Here is a 19,937-nt window from a genome sequence, read left to right as displayed (position 1 = left end):
TATTTCTTTCCAGTATCAGAATGTAAATACATCCAATTTAAAGTAACTTATTCCTGTAATCAATGATTCTGTGAAAAACGTACGTATCAAATGATATTTTCTTTCTTTCCTCGGAGAACACGGAAATTTAATACACTTCAACGATTTATTTTTAATTGCTGACTGAGATAATAATTGACTTATGTTTCAGTAATGGGGTGGTTAATGTAATTATTGTTTCGCAATCTGGAAAAATGTATACTGAGGAAAGAAATATTTTGATATATATTTATGAGTTTCTTACAAATAAATATAATAAGTAGAGAAAATATTGGCTTTGGAAATATGAATACACTACATTCCGTTTAACACTAATATGTTAAATGAGTTATAAATGTTTCTAGAATATGATTTTCTTATAAATAATTTCAATTGCATATGAGCAAAAAATCTTTAGACATTGCTTTATGTAACTCTTACGTAAAGTTATTTACTAAGTTAAAAATTTCATGCCCATTTAATCATATTTACTAATATTCTGGGATGATGGCGGTGGTGATGGTGATCTACTTTTAGTATTTGAGCAATTTGAATAGGAAAAAGGAATCTCATGTGGCTGTAAACCAAAAGATGTCTTATTCCCTTACCCTTGGTAATTTAATTCTAATTAGCAGACACATTTGCGAACACCATTTTATAGCATTTTATGATAACAGAACGAATGGGAGGTATTTCGTGTGCACTCCAAGCATCCTGTAAATGAAGCTACAATCTAGAACAATAATTTTTATATCAAATATTTTTATCTGCATTTTAATAAGCTTATTTAAATATTTAATATGTATATAACTCCAATTTTTAAAAATAACCAACCGACATATTGTACGGTTCATATTCATTTGAAACAATTTGTTTTATTCGAGCATAATCAGTGTATAAAATAGATTATTTTACATTTCACAAACAGATATAAATCCGTTCATATATTCAATCGTTGGATTCGATATCGAATCCATCGAGAGTCTTTTTCCCATGTGTGAGTTTGTTCGAATTAGCGGTTAATATCATGATCGCCTGTATTATCGAACAGCAGCATTTTGTTGCCGCCGGTATTGATAAATTTAACGCATCATTTAATAATAAATGCAAAAGTTGGATATTTAATACGCACTATTTACAAAACTGGAAAATTGATACTGATAATTCGTAACAAACCACTGTTTGCACGATATAAATGATAAAAATAATAGATTAATTGTATGGTGCTTTGAACGGGGTTGCGGGTTAAATGTATGTGATTTTCTGACCGATTATTGAAATGTATGTTACACAGGGAAATATTGCTTATATGCACTTTTTATATATTCACATTAGTTATGTTATCGCTCATAGATTGGAGAAATCTATTGCTTTCTTAATTATAAATAAATTATATGGGTATTTGTTGAAAATCGTGCTGATTAGTGTTTTGTAAAGATTGGTTGGACCGTTTCTTCGTTGAAAAAAAAACAAAGCAAACTCATGATTCTTAAAAAATATTTATCAGTTTCCCAGAGGTATATTTTTCATTACATAATACAAAAATAGGTCAAGGTTCATTGATATATAAATTAGTTTGTTCTCGTTATCGAATGCTTCCCATGCAACATTTCGAATGTATGAAATTACTGTGTAATCATAGGAACAATTAATAATAATTGAGATTAATTAAATATATTACATAAATATAGAGAGGGAAATTTAATATACGTAATAGGTTACAAGTAGGAGAACTTTCTATAAACGCATCATGATATTGGACTAATTATTCTTCCTACTACAATTATTGATCTCTTTGATCAACGATAAATGTGACAAAAGTGAATTAAAATATCAAAAATTATGAATTATTGCAATATTTAGAATATGTGAATAAATATTTTAATGTTTTTGTAACTGCAATTATTTTCTTCAAACTGGTTTTGGTTGTTATGTTACGGGTTTCTTCAAGCGGTTTTTGGGTGAATATAAAACGTCTTTTTTTGAATTTGTAAAAATCATAACTAATAATAATATACATATTGAAATTAGTCAATGAAATATACGAAAATTTTAAGTAACAACTTGGTCTCTATACAGAACCCAAAATTAAAAAATAATTATGCATAAGCAATACCTAAATCATTAAAAGTCGAACATAACTCAACATCAAAAAAATCGATTTATGCCTCCGCAGAACTGGCATAACAAACAATTCTTTAATAATTTCTAATTTTTTTATTTTCTAACCATGTCATGCACTCACCTCAGATTTACTCTTCAGGAATTTCGCTGAAAATTCACATGGTCGAAGAGTTGATAGTCAAATTGAACAGTTTAAAATATTTTGGGCCCATGAGTAGTGATTGTTATAAAAATTAATTACAGTTTTGAAAAACAGGCCGCTCGTTATTTTGCGTCTACAGTTTTAATAGGTCTTTATGAGGTAATGTAAACATATCAAAACTAAAATCTATATGTTGCGTTTTTAATAAATTACTTTTTGGTTTAGATGTTGATTGCTTACCACTTTATCATTTTTGTGATACAACCTCTCCAAATTTAAAATGATTGCCTCGTTCTAGATGTATTTTTCGTTACTTTCTCAAATAGCACTTTTTCAAAGGTATCTATTTTGCTTTTATCGCTCGACAGCCGTGACGGCGTGAGTCCCAGGCCGTAGATATCTTCCGGCCTTTAAATCTGTCAGTGACTTTTTGCCTTGGTTGCGACTCCGTCGACAACGCTCCGTCATTTATTTTGCATGCATGCACTTAAAGGAAATTTTCGTACGCGCGCCAGATTTAAATATTAACGGCGTCACGGCTGTGACATCTGTACCGCTGGTAACTGTCAAGTGCCTAATGTTCCCGGATGAGGGAGGATAAGACACGGGAGCGAGGTCAGTATCGAGATCGAGATCGACGTTGTTGTATATCAAGTATAAGACACCAGGAAATATTTATTTTACCCCATATCTATCATAATATAATTGGTTTGCATAATAGAAGATAAATGAAGTTATATAATTTCGTATACCCGTATCAATATTGTAGTTAAATATCAAGATTTTTACTGCTGGCGCTACGTTTCTGACTATCATAATCATAATATATGGTCCGATGTTTGTGGTGACCCTAACAATAAGTGGAAATGGAACATGGCGCAATATTGTCTTATAACTGGGTCTTATATAGATTACCAATATTACACCTTTAACATATTAGCATATAAAAATAATATTAAACTCTCACTCATAACCAATATAGGCTTAATATAAATTAGCGATAATTACCCCACATTGAAAATCACCATAAGTTTAAAACTAGTGGAACGCATGACATCGTGCCTTAAGGCAAATTGCTGGAAATTCCCGTACCAAAAAAATTTTTTTAAAAAAGATTAACATTTTTGATAAAAAATTGCTCTGAAAAAAATAGACTTTTGAGAAACTATAAATTTTTGACAAAAATTTACTTTTTTTGAAACTATTTGAAGTGCGATCGAAATTTTTTAATAGCATTTTCCTTATGTCATAAGTCAATGTTGATACATTGTGAAAATCATCGAAATCGGAAACAAAAAAATTTCATCCAAAATTGGAATACAAAACGTGACCCTAGGGTCATGCTATAAATTCAGTTTTTTCTTATTTATTCGGCAACCGTTGAGAATATTAAAATGCAGTTTTTTTCACGTTATTCTCGCCCGCAAGACAATTCACCTGACGTCTAATTGAAGCTTCTACGTGCCCGGGAAGTGTGTGAAAAATTAAAAAAACTAACTAATTTTTCATCAATTTTTTGGGCATTTTTACTCGTGAAATCTTTAACCGCCTATAACTTTTGAACGAATCATCATAGGACATTGATGTTCCTAGATGAAATATTCTCTATCAAAAGATCTTTGACCCTGTATAAAAATTTTGAAAATACCTCTTACCGTTCGCAAGATATACCCCAAAAACAGTTTCAAATTTTCAAGTATGAAACAGTTAAAGGCCTACATCTCGAAAAATACTCAACATAGGGTCATGATGTGTATGAATGAAATATTCGCATTCAAAATATGTATCTGCGGGTGTAAAAATTTTTATGATAGCTGTAACCGTTCGCGAGATATTCGCTAAAAACCATTTGCTCCTTTTCACATATTAAAAATGCGTTTTTCTCGAAAACTATTTGAAGTGCGATCGAAATTTTTTAATAGCATTTTCCTTATGTCATGAGGTATCAACATTGTGAAAATCATCGAAATCGGAAACAAAAAATTTTCATCCAAAATCGGAATACAAAACGTGACCCTAGGTTCATGCTATAAATTCAGTTTTTTCTTATTTATTCGGCAACCGTTGAGAATATTAAAATGCAGTTTTTTTCACGTTATTCTAGCCCGCAAGACAATTCACCTGACGTCTAATTGAAGCTTCTACGTGCCCGGGAAGTGTGTGAAAAATTAAAAAAACTAACTAATTAACTTCCCGTAGGGTAAGTTATAGTAATCGCAAAAAATCGAAAATGAAAATTTTTATATATCTTTACGTTTCAGAGGTTTCTGAACATTTTGGCATACCTTAGAAAAACTGGATGTATGTGTGTGTGTATGTATGTATGTATGTATGTATGTATGTGTGTGTATGAATGTGCGGATACAAATTATTGTCGACGATTTCGGGATCAACCGATTTGAATAATTCGGAGACGTGCTGATTAGTTTTCGGCGAAGGCAGGTCTAGCCGTTCCGAAGATACGGGGCAAAAAGTGCCGAAAACGGTAACTCGGTTTTTAAGAGAACGGAGCGTCCGATTTTAATAATTCAAAAAACATTTTACTTGTATTGACAAGGTGAAGAATTGATCAAATTTTCATGAAGGCAGGTCTATTGGTTTCGGAGATCTAACGAAAAAAGTAAAAAAAAAATGCCATTTCGCGGTCAAAAATGATCATTAGACATATGCACATCAAATTATCAGATATTTTATAGAGATTTTAACAATAAGTATGAATTTTGTTTACATTCCTATGGGTTCCGTACCAATGTTTATCCGTTAGACAGTGACGCGGCGCTTACGCGCTTTATATTTTGTTTCTATGCAGTTGCGGCAGTACGATTGCTTTGAAAAAAAGTTCAGATCTTCCAAAATATGTCAAAATAAAGAAACCATTTTTTTTTTCAAAAAAAAATTTTTTTAGAATTTTTTTTTTTTTTAATTTTTTTTTCAAGAAAAAGTAATTCTTTGTCCAATTTATAGTTTCTCAGAAATCATATTTTTGCAAAGTAAAATTTTTTCAAAAATGTTAATCGTTTTTCAAAAAATAATAATTTTTGGTACGGGAAGTTCCAGCAATTTGCCTTAAGGCACGATGCCCTAATTGCCTTAAGACAGAATTCCACTTACAGCTAGTTTTTTATTGTTTTCGTATGATCTCTCTCTACATCATGATGACTTTACATGAAAGAATATTGTTCACACGCTCGTGGTAACATTGTGTGGTATTTTCAAAGAGTATAAACGCAGGAAAAGCATCTATGATGTCATTGAAATCCACAAATTGCCACGTCGTGTTTTGCCTTGGTTCCTTTATATACATTAGAGTTATATATAGCGTTCGCGCTAGAAAACATATGCCGGACTGGGGCTATAAACAGCACGTTTTCGGCGTCCGTTACGCGTCCTGATTAGTATTATTTCGGTGTCTCTGCTCCGAAGATTTAATCAACAAGTGTATTATAGCAATAAGCCATAAATAGTGTTTGTGTGTGCCCTTATGATTGACTTAATGCTCTTGTGCTTCATATGTATGTATATAATGTATATGTGTTTGTAATATACAGCAGGGATGTCAATAAGCATCGATTTTGAGATACTCAGGGATACTCATTGATCAACATCATGTTTGAAAGATGCATTAATGCAATGCATGCAGGTTTGGCCTTTATTTAACCAGTTAACTGTGATTGACGAACAAACTGGCCATGAAAAGTAGCAATATTTTGTGTATTGAGAAGTGTGCTCGTCATGTATATAAAACTTTTATCATTGGCTACTTAGATTTCATATTTGGTAAAGAAAAAAAGCACAAAAATACATGATGTCGTCATTATATCTACTATAATCAAAAAGTGCGTATAGGAATACTATTTCTTCATATTGAAATGCTGTTAGAATAATAATTGATTGGCTTTTGGAGTTAGTATTAATAGTAGGATTTAGGGTTTATACAAAAACCGACATTTCAGAAAACCGGTTTTCGAATTTTAATTTTACTAAAAAAAAACGGTTTAACCGGTTTTTAATTTTATATAAAAAATAAATTTTTACTCGAATATTCTGTAATTTATCCACACATTTAGTGTAATTTATAGCAGTATATGACTGAAATTATTTATTGTTCAATTTTATAGATAGTAAACAAAATTATTTTAATTTTAATTAGTAGAACCAAAAAATAATAGTTTATCTTGATTAAATAACTTTATATAATTATTCGTTATTCATGCATTATTTTCACATATAAGAATGAAAATATTTTTATGATAGTAAAAGGAAATTTTTTTGAATAAATAAAAATAATACATTTTTAAATTTAAAAAAATCATTAAATTAATATAAAATAAAAAAATATTAGATACATGTTGATACATACTTGTAATTTAAACATTCTAATTGTTTTTTTGTTTAATAAAATATGATTTCAAAAAACTGAGAACGTTTATCAAATTGCTACTTAGACGTGGCTTTTGTTTACTCACAAAATTTCTTGAAATAGAAACTCTCATACTTGCGACCAATTTATGCTTAATTGTTTTTAAATACTGATATAATAATTCTAAGTTTTTTGTTCTTTGTGGCTTCTAGGGTTTAAAACTCTTTTTTAAGTTAGAGTAAAGTTACTTTTTCAAGAAAAAGTTCCACTGATTTAAATTAATATATACACTGGTATAAAAATCTAAATTAATATATACAAAACCTTTCTGGAAACTATTGCAGACTGATTAGATATGAAATGCTATTGAACCGATATGATTTCAAGAATCAAAACGCTTTCATCTATATTTTATATTTGGTTATATTTGTCATTTTCCACATATACAGTAAAAACCGACTTTTTTCGCTAAGAAACCGGTTTTCGAATTCCATAATTTTCGCCAAAAAACCAGTTTTTAAAACCGGTTTTTGAAAACCGACAAACCCTAGTAGGAATCATTCCGGTTCTTCGCGATCAAGAACCAAGATTTCTAACTAAGAGATCTTTACTCCTATTCTAGTTTGACAGCCCTTGCACATATGTGGTATAATACCGTTCATTTATCCCTTGAAAAGATCTACGATGTGTTTGGAATCCTTTCATAAGGCGTTAGGAACTTTGCACTGAGCTCCGGAACAAGTGTCTGGCTTGAATACAAGTGCGACTATTGTCAATTACAAGTGGTGTTGTGCCACCAAGAGACGTAATGAATGGAACTCTTTTGTTATTTCTGCAGCCGTTTGTGGCACGACTCTCTTTATAACTGAACTTTGTTTGAGATGATTTACTTTACGCTTTCATAAGCCGTAATATTTCCTCTGCATGTTTTGTTTAATAGATATGTTTAAATGCAAAAGTCGTACATAACGACCAAGGTAAAATTGAAACGGATGAATGTATGTTCTTTTTATTAAATTTTTGGTTAATTAAATAAATGGTTAATCATATATTTATAATATAAAAATTCGAGTTTTTATCTAATTAATTCAATGGTGATTGAATTTATAGTAAATTAGATTTTGATCTCTGCACAGCGTTGAATTATGAAAAAAGAACTAAAAACAAAAATACAAAAATAAATATAATATTTGTCATAAAATTCTTTATTAAGTCTATTGGTGGTCAATGTTTAAATTTTTGGTTATTCATATTTATCCTCATACGATAATGATGGCCCATTAATCAGTTGATCGATTTTTTTAAGATTTTTGTACCCCCCTCCCGCTTGGTGATATGTGGTGTTATCAAAATGACTCTGCCCTCCCCCAACAAATATCACGTGTATTTTTAGTTAGGAAAAAAAAACTGTAAATTTTTGGATTTTTTTCTAAATGTTTGGATTTTTTTAAAAAAAATCGGGTAAAAAATAAATACACATGATATCTTACTACACCCTTGCTTTCCCAACGTGATATTTTGTAACTTTTTGTCAAACCCCCCTTCCCCTAAAAACCCCACGTGAACGATGCCCACAAAAGAGGGTAGTTTTTCTGCACTATTTATTAATTTCCCATAGGGTAAGTTATAGTAATCGCAAAAAAATCGAAAATTAAAATTTTTATATATATTTACGTTTCAGAGTTTTCTGAATATTTTGGCATACCTTAGAGAAAATGGATGTATGAGTGTGTATGTGTGTGTATGTATGTGTGTGTGCGTGTGTTCGGATACAAATTTTCGTCGACGATTTCGGGAACACGGATGAAGCGATTTGAATAATTCAAAAAAAATGGATTCGTATTGATAAGGAGACGTGCTGATTAGTTTTTGGCGAAGGCAGGTAAAGTCGTTCCGAAGATATGGGGCAAAAAGTGCCAAAAACGGTAAAAGAAGTAAATTTTTGTCAAAAATTTATAGTTTCTCAAAAATATAATTTTTCAGAGTAAATTTTGTTTCGAAAATGTTAATCTTTTTAAAAAAAAAAAAATTGGTACGGGAAGTTCCAGCAATTTGCCTTAAGGCATGATGCCATGCACCCCACTAGTTTTATTTTAAAGTTACAATTTTTTTAAAACTATGGTGTTCGAGCCTCACAAATTTTATTCATCTATCTTTGTCTACCTGACACAATAAAATAATTTCCTACCCTAGTATAGGTACTAAGCTAGTTATAAGAAATTATTCATTCTGTACGCATAACTTGAACCGTGAACATCAAACAAATAAATACTATTAATAACTAAACCAACTTATTTAATCTACTTATTTTTAAAGGTCTGATATAGCCATTTTAATAATAAATTATATCTGGTCCTTCGAGGTAGTAAAGTGTCCGTGTGTAGTGATTTTTAATTGACTTGTTTAATAAACATTGCGCCGGGCGCTTAAATATGGTTCATCATATTATCGGTGCAAACATGAGTAAATTACTTTTATTACGCATGAAATCTTAATTCTAATTACCTTGTGCAGATGGTATAGCACTGTTATCTGGTTAAAGATAAATTTCTATATTACGTCAATCAAGTCGATTGACAAATTTAAAATTCGAGCCGTTCCCCGATATAACTTGTAATGACAGAGTTATATACAGTTGTATCATCGGATTATTCGCTATAAAATGGTTTCTGAAAATGGGATGTCTTTCAGTCGGGGCTTTGAAAGGGATTGATATGGAAGAAGGACGTGACGGAAAGAGTGAGAACGTGTAACGTAGGCACGAACTCCTGGAGGCAAGTGCCAATAACGTGTGATTGATGGGAAAGCTCTCACAACTCACAACTACACTCGGCGGCTCAATATTGCGCTCGTTCGATGTTGTTTGCCGATAAATATAACTATTGCCGATCACGTTTTATTTAACAAACTTTCTTCGATATATTTATGAAAGTTAAAGGTTAATTCGCAAGATATTTAACTATCAAAGGACGAACCTTTAAACTTGCTACTACTTTTCACACGACCTTGGAGTACAACTTTGTATTCACACCTCTTAAATATCCGATAATTAAATAATCGTAAATCATAAGATATCATCATGAAACTTTAAAACAGGGCTCACTAAACTATAGGAGAGATTTTAATGACAAATATTTATATCATTTTATAACATCATGTCTTGATTTTTTTATGTTCTCAGCAAAATCTCAAACTAGTGGGGTGTATGGCGTCGTGCCTTAAGACAAATTGCTGGAACTTCTCGTACCGTAATGAAATGTTCGAGGAATACTGAGATTATTATCAACATTGTAACATTGCCTAATATTTTATTTATATAAACAGAATTGTAAAGTTAAAATTATTTGTTTAAAGTATATTAGAACTTTAGTCAGAATTAAAAATAAAATCTGAATTATTTTCGATATATAAAAAAACTAAAAAAAAAACTTGTTACAATTTTTTTTCCAAAATCAATTATTTTGTTAAAACAAGCTGAAAGTTTTTTGAATCTTTTGAATTGGACGCTTAGTTCTCTCAAAAACTGCCATTTTTTGCACATTTAGCTTTGTATCTTCGAAATGGCTGGGCCTGCCATTGCCAAAAACTAATAATCGCTTCTTCCAATCATTACTAAGTGAATGTTATTTAAATCATTCAAATCGGATGCTCCGTTCAATCAAAAACTCGATTTCTATTTTCTGCACTCTTTGCTCCGTATCTCCGTAACGGCTGGACCTGCCTTTGCCAAAAACTAATCAGCTCATCTCCCTATCAATAGGAATCAAATTTTTTTTAACCATTCAAATCGGTTGATCCGTGCGCCCGAAAACGTGACTGGAAGTTTGTATCCATACTTACATACACACACACACATTCATTTTTTCTGAGGTATGCCAAAATGTTCAGAAACCTTCAAAACGTCGAGAAATGTAATTCGAAATCAATTTCGATTTTCGGCCCATTACAATAACTTACCCTACGGGAAGTTAACACACTATAGGCGGGCCCCGTAAAATTACTCTTCAGACCAAACTGATATGTGTAGCGGGCAAATCGCGAGTAACACGAGTACGCTTTGCGTCGCCTCGCATGATCACAACCATTTTTTTATAACTCAATTTAAAAAAAAAAAACACAAGGTTGTTTTGAAACATAATAAATTTATTTAAATAATGTATAATTAAACATAAAACTAACAAAAACAATTAACAAAAGTAGATATATAAACTAAACAGTTTTACTTACATTAGTACTTATTACATGTGTGAAATTTATGGAAACATTCACCCTTATGAAGAGGTACGCTACATAACTGGCACATAAAACACGTTAAACTCTTTTTTTTATGAGTAGCACAAACATGGCATTGTCTTTGGGGATGTATTTTCTTGCCACCCGTTATTTTTACAATGTTATGTTTACTGGCATCCAGTAATCTCTTTGGGAATATATTTCTTCTATAAGATGTACTTGGTCCGGGATCATCAATGTTATCTTTAACATTTTCATTTATCCATACTTTGGCCACATCGTGCAGAAAAGTTTTGTATTTTATTTTTGAATTTGCATTCAGAGTTTGAAAAACTCTAAAGGCATTAAAAAGAGCTCCATTAATTAAAAACATCACTGTCCTTTTTGTCCATTTTTTTGTGCGTCGTATAATAGAATAATATGATAGGTACTGATCAGCTCGATCAACACCTTTCATAAATTTATTATACTCTACAACGCATGTTGGCTTCCAAATATTTTGTTTCGTATTCCAATCTACATTTCTGCTTTGTATCACACTGGCTGAATGAATTGTTGATATCATTCGAACCAGTCTTTTTGATTGCCAACATTGTACAAGAATATCTCCTCGGCGACGAAACACAGATTCATCTCTTCTCAGGGTTATATCTTGTAAATATGGAGGAAGTTCTCTATTTTTGCGTATAGTACCACAACTTCGAATTCCATGTTGTAAAAGGACTTGACAGGTATCGACACTATTGTAATAGTTGTTCATATAGACATGATGCCACAAGTTTTTATAGGGCTGTAGAAGGCGTATAATTGTATCTTGAAGCCGACTTCCTTCACCATGATAAATTTCATAATTGCATATATATCCTGTTTTTGCTTCACAAACCATTCGAATTAGAATTCCATATTTGTTGATTTTTGAAGCATTATACACCTTGAATAATAAGCGACCTCTCCATGGCATAATACTTTCATCTAATGACAAGTCTCGTTCTGGCTTGTATACTTGTTCAAATTTTGTTTTGAAATAAGACACTATTGGACGTATTTTATTAAGGCGATCTCTTTCATTGGCGTTATTTTCATTATTAGAAAAATGCCAAGCATACCATATTTGGCGAAAACGGTCTCTACTCATCACTTGGGCAAAAATTGGGGTTTCAATTGTTCTGTCTGTGGACCAGTATTCATCCCTATTCTCCTTACGAACTCTGCCCATAAGCAAAAGTAATCCCAACATTTTTTTTAATTCTACCGCAGATACGTCTTTCCATTTCAAAGATTTTGCACTGTCTTTAAAACGATCAATATTTTGTGAATGATAACGATTACTTTCTTCGGCCATATAGTCAAACAAATCATTACCCAAAAATAGCTGAACCACTTCACTTACACTTTGTGGATTATTTGGTTTCAAAACCACGCCACTTTGACCTAAAAATGGTTCAATATTCGGATGATTGTCAAATTCTGACCACTCCACTTCTTCACTGTCACTACCTTCAGAATCACTGGACATAATTGGTAAAACTCTACGTCTTCTAGGATTAAAAAAATCTTCATCACTCTCACATTCACTATCAAAATCAGGGATATCCAAATCACTTCCAATTTGTGACAAATTATCGGCGTAAACCTCACTATCGCTATCCGATGCCATTATTTTATTATTGCAAATAATAATTTAAAAAAAGAGATGTTGAACCGTATAAATCTTTCTAATAAATGAAGTATTTTATAAAATATATATTGAACACCCTTTTGTTGTAAATTCTGCATATTTATCTTCAAAATAAATTGAACATAAAAAGAAACTTGAAGATAAAACATATTGTTTCTTATCCTTATCCTAATTCTAAAAGTCTTACAATACCAAATATCAATTGAATCTCGAAAAAAGTACCAGCTATTCTTTCAATATCATATGCAAACCGATCCCATAAAAGTATTTTCACCCGCTTTCAATGTTAGTTTATTCAAAGCGTAATAATACCATGCCCGCCGATAAGCAACAATCCTCGCAGAACGTAATTTTACGGGGCCCGCCTATAGTGTACATACATTTTCATATATATATTGTTACTAAATATATAAATCATTTAAAAACATTAATTTATTTTTTATATATGTGGGGTCGTCAAGAAACTCGCAATCGTTAATGGGATCGCAAAGGACAAACGTTTGAGAAGCCCTGCTTCATATGTTATTCCGGAGTATTTTGACATCAACCAATGCTTTACTAATTAACTATCATAGTTCAGTATTATGTAATAATAATTAGACTACGATATTTTAAATATTTATAATTGACAAACTAGTAGTTCATGGCATGGAGCCTAAAGACAAACTGCTGACACATCCCCTATACTGAACAAACATTTGCGAAATGAAAATAATCAATAATCTATAAAAATTTATTAATGATTGATAACATGATCTAAAAATTTCAAAATAATAAGTAAATACTGTAAATTTCATCATCATCTTTCCTAAATCCTTAATATAAGAGCATATATTTGGGCGACGACCTTTATCTATGTTTACACCGTCGATACAAGAAATATGCTTTTTGAATCATTCTAATCGGATGCGCCTTTTTCTCAAAACAGCTATACTTTGCACTTTTTGTTGCTGCAACTGCCTGCGCAAAAATGTATAATAATGACTAGCAATTATTCACTCAATCATTGCTAATAGAATGTTTTGGGATCATTCTAATCAAACGTAAAGTTCTCTCAAAGCCTCGTTGTTTTGGCATCGTGGACGAAAAATTGTATCCAAACATACACATCCAAAATATGCTAAAAGGTTCAGAAACCTTAGAAACGTAAAAATTTGCATAAGATTTTGTTTTTGATTTTTTGTGATTACTTTAATTTGCCTTGCGGGAAATAAAAACTTTCAGATTAGTTCTTCCATAAATTTTAAAATTTACTTTGTAATTTATACAGGCTTTTGAAAAATGTCTAGAAGTAATATGAGGTTTCAAAATTTTTATAGTTTTAAAGTTGATTGAACTTTAGATATAACTATCAATGAATTATATATTGGTTTGTCATTTACTTTATAACATTCTGATGTAAAACTATTGGAACTAATATGTTGTTGTAGACTCTCGATTCATTGTCAAATTTTAACACTATTCGGTAACATTTTCATATAATTGATAGCAAACTCTGCCTATCTGAATAACCTTTTCTACCCTTTATTATACCTATTACAATCCATTATCATATCAATGTGATCTATTTGTTAACTACTACTATGTTATAAAAAAGCTTGAGGTAATTCATCAATATACTGTTGTGTCACTACTACGAGGTGGGGCGCGTCAAAATATTTACAACGAATGCATTTGCCATTTACCACTCACCATTTACCATTTAGCATTTACCATTTGAAACCTGGAACTGTTGATTGACAATATTTTTAACTGATGCCAATTGAACACATTCAAAATGCGGTTTTCCAATTTAATCAATGTCTGTCACCGGTGCCTACCTATCGTCTACTTCAAAATAATGCGCATTCGACGCACACATTGTATGATAGATAACGTGTTTAAACCAATAGGCGTTGGTTATACTATAGGTACAAATGTATATAAAATAATAAATTCGTATTCGGTTCATATTTTATATAAATACTGTTCATCACTCACTCATTTCATATAACGACTGCACGATTGTTCGCGTCAATTAAAAGTTTTGCGAACTGCCATCGGTAATACAGTTTGAATTTAATTTGAGAGATTTAATAACAGAACTAAATTAGCGATAAATAAAAATATATTTTATCGATAGACTGTATTAGGTATTAAATCACATGTACTTAATTTGGCTATGAAATTTTGTATAGAACCAGCAGTGCCCGATTAGGCGTTACTGAGTTATGCATATAAATAAAAATATAAACGTAAATGCGATTCTGTTACATCTAGTTATCTATGAGATAGAACTGTATCAGATGCATCTTTGAGTGAACTTTTAGCATCCCATTTAGCATCCCAATATATAATACAAGTCTATAGGCATATCAGCAGTAATTATACTGTAAAATGTGTTTACTAAATTTCATTTTTTATCAATTATTATCTTTCTTCTAGGTACGAGTTTGTTCGCCGTGGCCGCTCACGAGTTTGGCCATTCTCTCGGCTTGGCCCATTCCACCGTCCAAGGAGCCCTTATGTACCCTTGGTATCAAGGCCTACCCAAAAATTTCAAACTTCCCTACGATGATATAAATGGGATACAAAATATGTATGGTGAGTCTAAATCATTAAAAATTTATTTTAAAGTTAATTAGGTAGTAATTATGAACCCTAATATGTGCGGCAGTATGCTTTGGGGCTTTGAAAATATTTGCCTTGATCAATAAGAATGTTTATTTCTAGATACCAACGATCCGTTGAGGCTAAAAGTGTGTTTATACATTTATGTGTCTAATATAATATATATCATGCAATTGGGTTTCTGATATATATCATGTTAATATATCTCTATTGATTTGATAGTTTAATTCAGTGATGATCCTACATAAACACTACATAAATCACCTATATTCACCAATATCAATAAATCCAAAATATAAAATGGAACATTTCGTTACTTTTATAAAACGAGTAATAATTTTATTACTACGAGTAATTTTTTTTATAATTTTAATTGAACAGCGGTCAGAGCTTATGGGTTCTATGAGCTGTTGTGATTAATATCTTACAAACTACGAATATATAAATTAAAATTTGATATAGCAATATAAATTTTAATCGTATTCATAGATTATTTAACAAAAACATTACAAGCATTCACTTGTTTGTTTGGGTTATGTTTCTATCATTTATCTCGAAATTAAAATGTGATGTAAAATATTATTCATATAATAATTATTTACCTATAGTGATCGCAACACAAAAGAAACACGTAGTATGCACGGCAGTATTATCATTAAATAGAAAATACCAGTCATTAAATTTTTATTCATATCACATAATAATACCTTTATAATTTCAAATCACCGCTCGCCGCCGGACATTTGAATTAAACCAATTTTTTTAATAATATTTTAGGTCAATCGTAATTCCGTGGACAAATAAACCCGCAGCATTTGCGGAAATCAGTTATAAAAACATATTAGCGACGCATACAGAGCGAAAGGGCTCTCTGACAATCCATTATGTATTGATAGACACAATATCCGAACCGAATAGACGCAATATAGTTCAGCCAGGGGTTGCCAACCGGTAAAACGACTCTTACGGGCCAATTCTCACTCAAAATAGACCAATGTTAATGGAACGCTGCGTTTTTCATAAATAATAGTACTAAAAACTGTCAAAATGTATTTTTTGTATATGTTATTATGATACATCACAAAGATGCACTTGTGATAAGATTATTTTTTTGACGTTTTCCAGGTTAGGTTTTATACCTGAAATGTCTAACTGCACAACAACATAGCATTTTGACAGTTTTTAGTACCATTTTATATGAAAAGCGCACCGTAACAAATCCTCATCATAAAATTGGTCTAGTAATTAATACGGCACAATTGCCGCATTAATCTTTATTAGATTTTTTTTGTTATCATTATTTTAATTTTATTCATAATTTGACCTTTTCCTGCTTCATTATTTATCGCTCTGTGCTAATTTGTTGAAAATTTGAATTTATTGTAGTTTTTAATTCTTCAGAAGTGTAGTTCATAATTTTAAAATATTTTTTTTATAATTATTGAATAATTTTATAATATATTGTGTTACAAATACGGATTACTGCGGATTACTGAATCGTACAGCAGAGTCACTCCTGCGGAAAATTATGTATTATTACAATAATTGCAAAAATAATTTATGTTTCTCAATACTATCACTTTACATCGTGTTGTTAGAGGTAAATGATACTTACTCTTGATTTTTCGTAATTACATTTTCTTGTTATATATTTTATTATAATATGTCTTGTATAAATAACAAAAATTTTGAGGACGAACATCTAGTTAAACAAGACCTGCGAAATCTATATAAATTAAGTATTCCTTAAATATATTAAATGAAAATTTGTAGGTGTAAATGTGCAATAAATACGTGACTACAGTCTGTAGTCTACAGATAAATATATTAAGAAGTTGCCCATCTCTGATGTTCCCAAACCTGTGAGTATACGTTGTGTATATATATAAAGCGAGGTGTATTTCCTATCCAGCTATATTATGCAGAAGCCGTATGTACAAATTGAATTTGTAACATTAACGTATGTTCAGAGAGGCATTATTGCAATTAGCATGTCCATTGTGCCCGACGCAGTTCCACCGCGTATTTACAATGGCCCAATGTACACACAATCTACGTTATTTATCTTAATAGAATTTCATGAGTTTTGATTTCATTGAAATCGACGGCAAATATAATGTCACGACCAACACTCCGACGAGGGATGTTGAATTTTATCGATATATCGAAACCTAACTCTTTTCAGTATCCAAATCTGTTTTCCGTTGCTGGTTAGATATTTTCGAACAATATAAACCAGATATATTCCACTTTACAACCGCAAGGTAGTAAAGACAAACCCATGTTGGAGGCAACCTGATACCGTGTAGATAAAAGTAAATCCATTTTACTTGAAAATATAAATTAAAAATATGCTTCCAAATTAGAACAGTCGTTTGATGCACTACCGTTGAAAAAAGTATAAGTATGAAGTCTCGAATATAATTGGGTATAAAATAAAACTAATGTGCATATTTTGTTAATTGCTCTACCGAGTCTAATAAATAAAACATGATAATATCTTAGTCTACAACTAATGAAGGCACTCATAAAATTCTTTCAGAATTTATTCGATAAATTAAATTAGATTTTGTAAATATATTGAGTGAGCTTGTATATGTGCACAAATGACTAAATCCATATTAGAACCTTAGTCCATAAAAAACACTTTGACAAAAAAGTATCCAAAAAGTATTCAACTTTAATAAATATTTATGCATCAATAGACGTAGTTAGTTAAATTTTTTATCACAATAGTTCATAAAACCCTTGATTTCTGATCGCTGTTCAATAAATTAATATATTTTGATTATTAGCACACTACATGCCAATGGTTTTGTTACAGCATTAACTTAAATTGTAGACTAATTAGATAAACAGAAAATATAATCTTTTATAAACCTATGCCATAAAAATGTCGTTTAAAGGTCGAACTTACCCCTCTACATATTTAATCTAAGGATGGGTATTAAATAATAGCTAGATCTTTTGTTTTTTTTTAAATCTTTTTAATGTCAAGGATTGTCAATTCTTAGATGATATTTCTTTCTCAATTTCTTGATTATATCTTTCATATTCCGATTGTTAAGTCGTTATTAATAGTACGATGTATTAGTTTTAGATGTTAAGATTTTATTTTTATTCTTTTATACTATGTTTATATTTTTCAATACGCGAAATAAGCAAGTACAAATCCTATAATTTGAAGACTTTTTATATGCGTCATCGTTTTGATGACGTTTATCGATACTCGCATTTAATTAAATAGCAGTCAGAAAATAATAAAAAATATAAGCAATTGTAGTTGTTTTTAGAACTTCACTAATAGTTCTGGAGTTCTACATACATGACGTTTGTGGAGGTCACTCCATTTTAATTGATTAGTTCAAAGAGGTGCTTTTTCTTCAATGTTTTGAAAGTTGATGTTTCTAATAAGGAAATGAATGCAGGATTATAGTTGTTGATAATCTTATCGTGATGGATACCACTTCTGTTTTGCACTTTCTCCTGGACAGTGTCAATTTTCAGATTGTTGTGCAGTGCTATGGTCTCTGGTTACTAATATACCAAGATGTATTTGCAATACACCTCAGAATTTTTGACTGGTTCTTTTGGATATATGAAATTCTTGATCTATTGGCGAAGCCCCACAACTCATCGCTTCAAGTCCAGATTGATTTTATTTTCGCCTTATTTAGTAGTCTTTTGTTTTCTAATGTTGATTTAGATTTAACTTTGATTATCCAGAACAGTGATTTCATTTTAGTTTCCATCTGTTTCAACCGTTGATGTGAGTAATCTAATATAATTTCAAAATGTACAAAATATTAGTGAAACATCTAAAATAATGTAAAAATATAGAGCAGATCATAACCCCTAAACCTTAACCACTAATTTATAATTAAATATTTATACTAAAATTATATTTTATATTAACTACTATATGAAGAGGGTGCAAATGACCTTTCGGGTGAACCATAAATAAATAAAGTAAAAAAATATTCGATACAATTTTCGACTTCAACATCCCCAGTATTGATTCGAATATATAGCGTCGGATAGCATATGCATTCGTTTCGAAAGCCATTTTAAATTAAAAAGAGAACCGATAGTGAATAATAGAAAACTCTATTGCCGCCCGTAGGACTGTTAGCGTACGCCCACGCGCTCGCCTCGTCTCCTCCACACACGTAGACCGACTAGGTGACCGACTTTTATGGAAGAGTACTTAAATTATTGTTCTGAAATTGTGCTAACAGCACGTACGATAAGATACATTTATAATTTTAATGGCTTTGTACTGCAAGCCAAATACTGTTTCCTCGAATTTATCTTCCCTTTGTTAAAAAGTGCTTCGTGTATCTCCTGAATTGCGCATCTGGTGAAGAGCGTTCTGAGAAACTGAAAAATTACGAGTATCTGGTTCTTGCTTTACGTGAAATTGGGTACTGGGGCATGAGACATGAATGGGTTGATTTGCTGATAATTGATAAATTAACGAGTGGTGTATGGCATCGTGCCTTAAGGCAAATTGCTGGAACTTTCCGAACTCTAATGAAATGATCGAGGAATATTAACTGTTTTCAAATAGATTATTATGAATACTGTAATATTTTCTAATATTTATAAGAATTATATAAACTGAATTATTTTCGACATACAAAAAAATTAAATATTTAAAAATTAAGCTCTACGATTTAAATAAAAGAACATACACTTAAACAGTCATCACGGTACTATTTTGTTAAATTTGGAAGAATCACCATATCACTGATAACGTAATCAATTGATTA

General features: G+C 30.9%; 2 protein-coding genes across 2 annotated transcripts in view; one reads left to right on the top strand and one right to left on the bottom strand.

The window, feature by feature from the left end:
- Positions 1 to 10,872: 10,872 nt before the first annotated feature.
- Positions 10,873 to 12,534, bottom strand: LOC113373495 (piggyBac transposable element-derived protein 4-like). The gene has a single exon (XM_026613789.1). The coding sequence runs from the start codon at positions 12,532 to 12,534 to the stop codon at positions 10,873 to 10,875; it is 1,662 nt and encodes a 553-aa protein (XP_026469574.1).
- Positions 12,535 to 14,997: 2,463 nt separating this feature from the next.
- Positions 14,998 to 19,937, top strand: part of LOC113372766 (matrix metalloproteinase-2-like) — a 28,577-nt gene continuing 23,637 nt past the window's right edge. Inside the window, exon 1 of the mRNA XM_026613110.1 lies at positions 14,998 to 15,138. Within this exon, the coding sequence (XP_026468895.1) occupies positions 15,060 to 15,138 (79 nt within the window). The 5' untranslated portion in view covers positions 14,998 to 15,059. The remainder of the gene's footprint in view (positions 15,139 to 19,937) is intronic.

This window comes from Ctenocephalides felis, unplaced genomic scaffold, assembly GCF_003426905.1.
Source record: "Ctenocephalides felis isolate EL2017-DRISC unplaced genomic scaffold, ASM342690v1 CF-g0.4_SCAFFOLD_01604, whole genome shotgun sequence".
Taxonomy (NCBI): Eukaryota; Metazoa; Arthropoda; class Insecta; order Siphonaptera; family Pulicidae; genus Ctenocephalides; species Ctenocephalides felis.
This window is presented reverse-complemented; position numbering and strand designations above follow the sequence as displayed.